The 10,128-nt window shown below is 40.5% G+C and overlaps 1 protein-coding gene across 1 annotated transcript in view; it reads left to right on the plus strand.

Moving 5' to 3' along the window:
• The window catches only part of LOC103603817 (nuclear body protein SP140-like), a 15,150-nt gene extending 5,245 nt beyond the window's left edge, over positions 1-9,905 (plus strand). Inside the window, exons 2-3 of the mRNA XM_008588405.1 lie at positions 8,459-8,636; positions 9,717-9,905. Of these exons, the coding sequence (XP_008586627.1) occupies positions 8,459-8,636; positions 9,717-9,905 (367 nt within the window). The remainder of the gene's footprint in view (positions 1-8,458; positions 8,637-9,716) is intronic.
• The last annotated feature ends 223 nt before the right edge of the window (positions 9,906-10,128 follow it).

Here is a 10,128-nt window from a genome sequence, read left to right on the forward strand (position 1 = left end):
TGCTCCCGCGCCTCGCTCAGCCAGCGAGCGGGAACCGGTCTGTATATGGGATCCGAACCCTCGGACGGGAGCGCCACCGCGCTTCCCAAGCGGCGCACTATCCAGTGCACCACCGGGCCGGCCCTCTTCTTATTTAATTATTTATTGTTTATTTGTTTTGGTGGCTGGCCGGTATGAGGATCCAAAGATCCAAACCCTTGACCTTGTTGTTACAGCACCTTGCTCTAACCAACTGAGCTAACCGGCCAGCCCAGGACCCCTTCTTAGACAGGGGTCTTATGACCTACAATCAAACAGGGTAGGTCAGAGAATTTCTTTATGGCCAGCTCCAAGACAGAAAGGCTGGGGGCAGATTAGAGTATAATTTTAGACTTTATGGCTGGCTTCAGGGAAGGGGGTTGTGGTTTCTATGACCCATGTTGGGGAAGAGGATCCCAGCTTCTCTGGCTTGCCTCAGGGGAGAGTGAAGCTGAGACAGGAGGGCAGGAGAAAGTCAGCCAGCTTCTGAGGCTGCTTCTGAGGCTTTCACTTTTGGGTATCGCCTTCTGAGCCCCAACACAACGTTCTTGGATATTGTGTTAGGTTTTATTTGTTTTTTCATTTTTTTTTCTCTTTGCATTTCAATTTGAGAAATTTCTGTTGATGTTTCTTCAACTCACTGATTCTTCCCTTGGCCATGTCCAGTCTACTGATGGACTCACAAAGGTGTTCTTCATCTCCATTATGGTGTTTTTCTCTAGCATTTTGTTTTTCATTATTCCTTTGAGTTTTTATCTTTCTGCCTGCTTAACCATCTGTACTTGCATGTTGTCTACCTTTTCCTTTACAGCCCTTAACATTCTAATTAATCATACTTATTTTAAATTCCTGTCTAATAATTGGAAAATCTATCATATCTGACTCTGGTTTTGATGATTGCTTTGTTTCTTCAGACTCTGGTTTTTATTGCCTTTTGTCATGCCTTATAATTTTTTTTGAAAGCCAGTCATGATGAATCAAGCAACAGGAAGTGAGGCAAATAAGCCTTTGATGTGAGGTTTCATGCTAATCCGGCTAGGAAATGGAGCCTGTTTAATATTCTAGCTGTAGGTGGCAGAGGCTTCAAATTCCTCTAGTGTTCTTGTTTTCTTTCCCCATTTTCAACAGGAAGTGAGGCAAATAAGCCTTTGATGTGAGATTTCATGCTAATCCGGCTAGGAAATGGAGCCTGTTTAATAATCTAGCTGTAGGTGGCAGAGGCTTCAAATTCCTCTAGTGTTCTTGTTTTCTTTCCCCATTTTCTTTGTGTTTCTCTAGAAACTCCTTAAATAGTCTGTGTCCCATAGCCCTTCCAGCTGTAATTTTCTATTACACTGGAGCCCTGCTGATGGAGTGTTAAGGTGTCAGAGGGGAAGTCGTCTATAATCTTATGATTAAATCTCAGTCTTTTAATGGAACGGTGTCCCTGGACTGTAACTTTCAGAAGGATTTCTCTTTGTTTGTCTGTGGTGGTCAGCCAGTACCGCTACCCAAACCCTTGACTTAGGTGTGTTATCAGCACCATGCTCTACTGAGTGAGCTAACCAGCCAGCCCCCAGAAGGATTTCTCAGCTATTCCCCTCCCTTCACCTCATTTAGATGAGACAGAAAGGCTAGATAGGGGTTGGATTGTGGTGGTACCCCTTTCTCTAGGGCAGATAAAGCTTAGGTAAATTGTTTTCCTCTGGAGAGTCGGTCTTTGTAAAGGAGAATGCTCTGGCTATTTAACAGGGTTTTCTTTTCTCTCCCCTCCCTGCCAGAAGTGCAAGGGATTTCTCTTGCCTCTTCACAAAGAGAACTTGATGGGGTTCCTGGAGGTAAAATCTGCAAAAAATTGGGTGCCTGCCCTAGCACTGTGGCCTCCAGGAGTTTCTGTACTATGTTATGCTACTGTACACTCAGGCTCCAGCGATTCATCAAAGTTCCCACTCAAGTATTCCAACCAGTCTATGGCCACTGTGGTTTCCGCATCAGCTGACTGATTTTGGCTGTGACTCTCTGGATTTGCCTGTCCCTCCAGATTTTGGGGTGGCAGTTTGCCCTGTGACCTCAACAACAAGAAAAGTTATTGATTTTCAGTTTGTTCAGCTTTTTTCTTGTTGTAAGAATGGGAGTGATGTCTCCCAAGGTCTTTGCCTGTCGTGGAAGCTGACACCTGAAGTCAAGTGAACTTTTAAATCTCTGTAAGTTCAGATTTTTTCTTAAAACAAACCTTATTTATTTATTGAGACTAGTTTAAGGCCAAATTCATGGTATGCTCTTGTGTGTCTAAGACCAAAAATTAATAATAAATCAATTTTGTTGATTTTTTAAATTTAGATTCTTTATATCTTTGTTTTTCAAATATATATACTTGAAGAGTTAAGAAAAGTGAGTTTTTTAACATCCATGAGTAATCTTAAATTTTGCTTTGAAAATATAGGTATTGAGAATTTTGCTTTCCATCTTGTTTGCATTTGCCTAATGGAACTTATCTGTCTTTTGAATTTTAACATTTTAAAAATTACTCTATCTTTGCTATGTCTCTTGTAGTTAAATTCTATTTTGACCATTTATATTTTAAGATGGTAGCTTAATCTGTTTTAAATGACATACAACTTCTTGCTTATAATTTTTGGGTACTTTTATATCTTATGCCTCTTTGTTTTCTTTGTTTAATAAAACATACTATGTTTTCTTTATGATTATGATTATTATTATTTTTGGTGGCTGGCCAGTACAGGGATCTGAAGCCTTCACTTTGGTGTTACAAGGCTGCACTCTAACCAACTTAGCCACCCGGCCAGCCCGGTTTTCTTTACTTTTTCATTATTTTGTAAGATTTATAGTCTCATCTTGACTCATTTATTACCCTAGGGTTTTCAAATTAATTCTCTAAATTTCTAATGATTTCTTTAATTGATAGCATCAAATGTGCAACTATATCATTTGAATTTACCTTCTTTGAAATGAGTTATTTAATTCAATTTTTTAACTCGCCCCCACTCAATTTAAAACATTTTTAAATACAATCTTAAGTTTAAGATTAAAATTATTACAATTTTATTATTATATGCAGTACATATCCTCTTTTTCTAGAACAGTTCTTTTCAAATTTTTTGGTTTCAGGAAAATTTGTATTCTTAAAAATTACTGAGGACCCCAAAGAGCTAGCTTTTGTTTGTTGGGCTATATCTATTGATATTCACCATGTTAGAAAATAAAACTTTAAACATTAAAAAATATTTATTTATTCATTTAAAATAATAATAATGAACTCATTATTTACTACGATAAGTGATATATTTCTATGAAAAATAATATTTTCCAAAATAAAAATAAATTGAGAAGAATTCAGCATTGCTTTACATTTTTGCAAATTTCTTTAATATCTGGCTCAGTAGAAGACAGTCGGACTCTCCTATCTGTTCAGCTTTCAATCTTTTGTGATATCACAGGCCATAGCCTCTGGAAAATTACATTGTACATGTGTGGAAGAATGAGAGAGAAAACAGCAAATAATATCTTAGTATTACTGTGAAAATAGTTTTGACCTTGGTGACACCTAAAAGGGTCTTGCACAATCCCAGAGGGTCCCTAGACCACACTTCAAGAATTACTGTTCTAAAATAATTTACAATTTTTAGACATCAGTATTTTAACTGGTTTTAGTGATGACTTCCACTTTTACATGAGAACTTTGCTGGTATTAATTTCTTGATTCTGATTTGCTGGTATTGATTTCTTGATTCTGTTATTGTAGTACATCATCAAACAATTTGTCCCAGACAGTGTGTCAGTAAGAATGGAGTGGACTATTCCGTAGGAACAAACAACTCTTCCAAATCTCAGTGGGTCACTGGGACTCTGCTTCAGGAGACCCTCCTTTGCTGGTATTAATTTCTTGATTCTGTTATTGTAGTACATCATCAAACAATTTGTCCCAGACAGTGTGTCAGTAAGAATGGAGGGGATTATTCCATAGGAACAAACAACTCTTCCAAATCTCAGTGGGTCACTGGGACTCTGCTTCAGGAGACCCTCACCCTGGACTCTGGCTGATGAGCAGCCGCCATCTGAAGTGATGGGCAGCGGAACAGAGAGCATGCCTAACCAGGAGCTGCCTCTGAAGTCATCCAGAAAAACACCTGTCACTCAGGAGGCAGGGAGGTTCAAGATGACCTTTGCTTAGAAGGAAAGAACATTGAAAACTGTACGACCAACACAGAGGGCCCGTGAGTGGCACAGTTCCTGAGTCCTTGCACAACAAAATATCTATTTCACCTTCACACGTGAATAGTTGAAGAGGGCTTACATTTTTTTAGTCATTTCCTTTACCTCTACATCTAGACTATTTTAGACCTCTAGGGTTTCAGATTTGCTTTTCCTACTTTACTTTAGGGCTTCCCCTACTATGTTCCGGGAAATTCTCTTCCCTTTATTATATCACCATTCTAGTTAACTTTTAAAAAATTTAATTTCGGCAATCGTTTTAAATTTCTAAGCCCTCTGCCTTATTTTCTGCATGGCCTCTGGGCACAATATAGTCTCATGTCAGTATGATAATATTTTTTTTTGGTAATTCTCTTCTGTTCCCTGCACCATCTCTGTTTCTGCTGGGGTAGTTTTTGCGCTTTGCTCATCTTGGTTCTACTTTTTCATGTTTAGGTTTCTGCAAATGCCTGTGGCATCTTGTTCTTCGTGCGTACTTAAGGGTGGGGTGCCGAAAAGCCAACCTGGCATGCCATTCAGTGAGATGGGCTTGCAAACCTGTGGGCTCTGCTGGGGAAATTTCAAATGTGGAGGTGAAGGCCTTTTCTCATAGTCATTTCTTTTTTTTTTTTTTTTCTCAGCGGCTGGCCAGAAGGGTGAACTAAACCCTTGACCCTGGAGTTACAAGGCCACACTCTAACCAACTGAGCTAACTGGCCAGCCCTGAGTCATTTACATTTTTCTTAAGAAGAAACCTCCAGTCTCCTGCCTGGATGTAGGTGTTCTGTGTTGGAAAGCAGATTGTTTTGTATTTTGCCATTCAAACAATCTGTACCAGTCTGTTTCCATTGTTTACAACAGAATACCTGAAACTAAGTCATTAATAAGAAAATGAAATTTATTTCTTACAGTTTGGAGACTGGGAAGTCTGTAATCCAGGGGCACACCTGATGAGTGCCTTTTTGATGGTGGTGATTCTCCAGCAATGCAGGTTATCACATAGCAAAATAGCTGAGCAAGAGAGAGCCAACCTGCTCACTCCCTGTCCTTATAAAGCCACCAGACTTATAAAGCCACCAGAACCACGCCCTTTACAACCCATTAAAACATCAAGTTATTACTGCGTGAATGGATGTATCCATTCACAAGAGTACAGTCCTCCTAATCTAATCACCACTTAAAGGCCCCACCTTTCAACTACCATAATAGGATTTCCCACCCTCTTAACACTGTCACAGTGTGGATTAAGTTTCTAATACATGAACCTTTGGAGGACACATTCAACCCTTGGTTTTCATTCCTGTATCTCCTTCCCAACCAGCACTACCTCTCCAGGAGTCTGCAGGACACACTGGACCCTTTTCTGACTCTGGAAGCATCATTCCCCCAATAGCAATTAGTGCTCCACTATTTCTCTTTCAGACATTGATTTAAATTTCTAATATAATTCTTTAACTCTGTCATTGTGACTTTAATTCTTTTACTATCATTTTAGGGGACAGTCTAGTGAGAGAGAAGAAAAACACTGGTCTTTAATCAGCCATCTTTCACCAGGGATTTTTCCCCCCTTTTAAAGGGATTCAATGGAGAAATGGGATTTTATTCTATCCTGGCACGTGTGGGGAACAGGAAGTCCCAACGACCCTCTTATGGTGGGATAGAAAATCCTATAAATCTTTACGTCATTTAGAAATACTGAAAAGTTTGTTAGGATATTATTAGCAAGGGGAACAACTTAATCAGAATTACAAACTTTTTTTTTTTCCTTTTTGTCTTTTTTCGTGTCCGGCAACGGATTGCAACCCTGTGTCACGCCCGTACCGGACCGGGACCAGCAACGGGATCGCAACCCTCGGTGTTGCGCCCGNTCCGAACCCTCGGCGGGAGTGCCGCCGCACCCCCAAGCGGCGCACTGTAGCAGTGCGCCACTGGTCCGGCCCAAATTACAAACTTTTTTGAGTTTAAAAATTACTTTTCCCAGGTGTGGCCTTAATGTCTGAAATCTGGGGGTCTTAGAGGTCTCCATATATCACCTCTACAGGCAAATTTGGATAGAGAACAATGTGTCCTCATTTTGAATATTCACACAATTCTTCATACTGGACTGGAGAAAAAGACAGATATTCCTGTGACTATTCTGAATCTGACTTTACTAGATGAGAGTCTTTGAGCCAACTTTATGATGCAGAATGCCATTCTTCCCTTTGCAGTTACACCTTCCCGAGATTTCTTCTCTTTGTCGCTAACTAATAAGACTTGCAGTTCAGTGTTGGGTTCTATAATATCTCAGTTGGTTTTTTATTTCTTTGTAACTTTTTAAAAATCTGTATTAGTCAGAGTTCTCCAGAGAAACAGACCAATAGGATGTATATATACACAGAAAGGGATTTATTTTAAGGAATTGGCTCACACAATTAGAAAGGCTGACAATTCCAAAATCTGTAATGTGGAACAGTAGACCAGTGTTGACCTAAAGAGAAATTGAGGCCAAATACATATAGCAAGGATGTATTGAGCCAATATGATGATTGCAACCAGGGAGACACGTAGTCAGATCGCCCTGAGAAATACGTTCTGAAGAGAGCCAGCAGGCGTTCTGAAGAGGGCCAGCAGAGCTTAACATTTTATAATCACAAGAAAGAGAAAGGATCAAGAGAGAAAGGGACAGCCCCACCTAGTTACTTCACTGGGTTTTCTATTAGCTGACGTTCTGAAGAGAGCCAGCAGAGCTTAACATTTTATAATCACAAGAAAGAAAAAGGATCAAGAGAGAAAGGGACAGCCCCACCTAGTTACTTCACTGGGTTTTCTATTAGCTGTACATGACATATAGATTTGGGATTGTTACTAGGTTACATCCTACATGCATGGGTCTAGGGTGAGGGTAATAAGAAGCATTCTGGGTTATTTTATGAATTTTTGGTGCCATAAAGTCTGCTTCTGAAGCAAAAATGGTCTTATGACAACGTTTTCCAGGACAGGTGGATGTGATTACTGGCTTATCCCAGATCTCCCAAGGCACTATAACTTAGCCAACCTGGTCAGAGCAGTTTTTTTGTTATCACTAGGGACGCAGGAGAACCAATGGTGCAATTCCAGTCTGAAGGCAGTTTGCTAGAAAATTCTTTCTTACTTGGGGAGACTAGTCTTTTTGTTACTCATGCCTTTAATTGATTCGATGAGACCCACCCACATTACGGAAGATAATCTTTCATACCAAGTTCGCCTATTTAAATGTTACTCTTATCCTAAAACACCCTCCAAGTTGACACATAAAATTAGCTGTCAGTATCATATTGTAGTGAAGTTCTAACTTTCCCTCTGAAGGTACAAGACTAAGTCTGATGAAATGAATTGACAATAGACAGATTAACAGGAAAAAAGGGATACTAATTTATTATGTGCACGCATGTGCACAGAAGTCACACAAAATATGCAACTCGAACAGGGGCCAGATGACTGAAGTTTTTAATACTGCATAAAGGGGCAGGGGCTTGCAGTTGCTGGTGGGGGGAAGGTTTGGAAGATTATGAGATAGTGGGGGGAGACGAGGCATGGTAGGCAAAGGCCATCTTGGTATGCAGAGGAAATCTCTCAGGGAGCAGCCCTCAGAAAGAAAAGATGGTAGCCCGTGGTAAAAGTTTCTCTGTCAGACCTCTAAAAGTGTCAGACTTTTAATCTCCTTTTCCTATGAGTTAATCTCTTGCTAGATCTGGATAAAACAGATAATGGGGGGTCTCAGAGAAAGCCTGTTTGCAGATGTTGTTTACTTCACTAATGTAAATTTGCTTTACAGATGCAAGTCTCCCCCACAAAGGACAGTTTTTTAGAGCTATTTTTGAGTCTGCAGCCCCTCTGAACAGCTATCTCAAAATATGTAAAAGAAGTATATTTTGGAGTGGCATATTTAAGATTCCTTCAATATCAATTCCCATAGAGATTTTAACATTTTTAATTCAACATTTTCTCTAGACGGTTTGGGTGAAGTTCTCTTAATAGTTTGATTGGAAAAGGGTGAATCCTTTCGCTTCTACATACAGATCTCTTTCTTAAACTCACTGTTTCCTTCTGTTGCACCCTTGATTATTCCCCAAATAAATACATTTTATTTATTCTGGTTTCCTCACAAGAACACTTATTTTATACATGTTAGCTCTCCATGGACCATCTTTTATGCCTAAAATCTTCTAGCCACCACAAACCTCTTGGAAACTGAATATTTATTTTCATGTCATATCTTCTTTCTTAGGAGGGTCCCAGAGGACCGGAACACAGGGGACCAGCACCTAGAGGAGGAGATTTTCTATGAGCTCATTTTCAGACATTTTAGAGAAAATAAGGTGGAGATAGCAAGTGCCATAACAAGGCCATTTCCTTTCCTTATGATCCTCCGAGACCATGACTTCATCTCTGAGCAAATGTTTGAAGTAAGTGAGGGGAACTTCCTTGAGATGGTAAACTGCTCCACACTATGTCATGCCAAGCTTCAGGGTGCAACGAACAGGCTGAAGGGCCTCCTGTGAGGGGGGACCTGCACAATGTTTGAAGTAAGTGAGGGGAACTTCCTTGAGATGGTAAACTGCTCCACACTATGGCATGCCAAGCTTCAGGGTGCAACGAACAGGCTGAAGGGCCTCCTGTGAGGGGGGACCTGCACCCTCCTATGAGTTAGGAGGTCACAGGAGAAGCAGGCATCACTACATTTACTACAGGCATCTTCTACAGTAAATGTGGCGGGAGGCAGTGATGGAGCTATGGCAGAATAGGGAACAGGGAGGCCTCGCAGGTGCAGAGCGTCTTAGGTACATTTATACAACACATACTAGCATAAGCTAAAATGAAAGTAAGTGAGCCAGGCAGCATTTCATTACGAAGCCTGCTTATTTTGAGCCCGAGATTATTGAAACCCACAGGGAAGTTGTGTCACATCAGGATAAATTTGGAAGCAGATGTTTGCTACCCCCTTTAGATTGTTTCTTGTTTAGATATTTCCAGAGTCTAGAATGCAGGTGAAGGTTGTCGGTGAGTCCCCTTAGGGATACTGAGGACAAAGCTTCTCTATGTCTTTATGAATTTTCTTTGCCCTTGGCCAGCTTTACATGGGGGTGGAGGGGTGGGGGGTGGGTCACTTGGTTTCCTGGAGCCCTTCAGGAGAGGCCATCAAGGGGGGAGGGCAGTGGTTATTGTCCAATCAACAGAACAGTCTCTTATGACTTGTTAGGGCCACTTCTGAAACATCCCCAGGCTCTTAAAGCCCAGCACAACGTTTAACTTTGAACCCAGTTTTATTCTTTAAAATTACTCTCTCCTCAAGTGTACAACAATGTCACAGAGTCAGGCTCACAAAGTATGAGTCTGCTTTTATGGTGGAGAACATTAAAGAAGTTATCCAAATATATGTAAAATTCTAACATTTCACAAGAGAACAAAGGGTTTATCTATGATCTGAGAGTCTTTTATCACCCATAAATCCACAGCTGCATAATTCTTCATTCAATATTTTTAAGCATTTTCAAGAAACTTGTAGAAACCTGGTCCCAATGCCAAGAGTAATGTACGATGTCCTCAGTGAGCTGGAGAAGACGTTTGACGAGTCACTTCTGCCTACATTGTTCAGCAAGAGTAACCTGAAGGCTTATCCTGATTTAAATGAGATTCTCAGAAACTTCCAAAATGGTAACTATAGCTCTCAATGACTTTGGGGGATTCAAGTCCAACTCATTCATTCATTCATTCTATTGATATTTGACAAATATTTCACTGAGTGACTACCACATTCCAGGCCCAGAGGGAATACAGTGGTCAAGAAAACACACATGATCCATGTCACCATGGAGCTTATACATAGTGGGGGTGACAAGAAATCCCACAAATGATTGCTCAGCCAGGGCCTGATTTGGGTGCTACGAAACATAGGAC

This window comes from Galeopterus variegatus, unplaced genomic scaffold (assembly GCF_000696425.1).
Source record: "Galeopterus variegatus unplaced genomic scaffold, G_variegatus-3.0.2 Scaffold4802, whole genome shotgun sequence".
Lineage (NCBI taxonomy): Eukaryota > Metazoa > Chordata > Mammalia > Dermoptera > Cynocephalidae > Galeopterus > Galeopterus variegatus.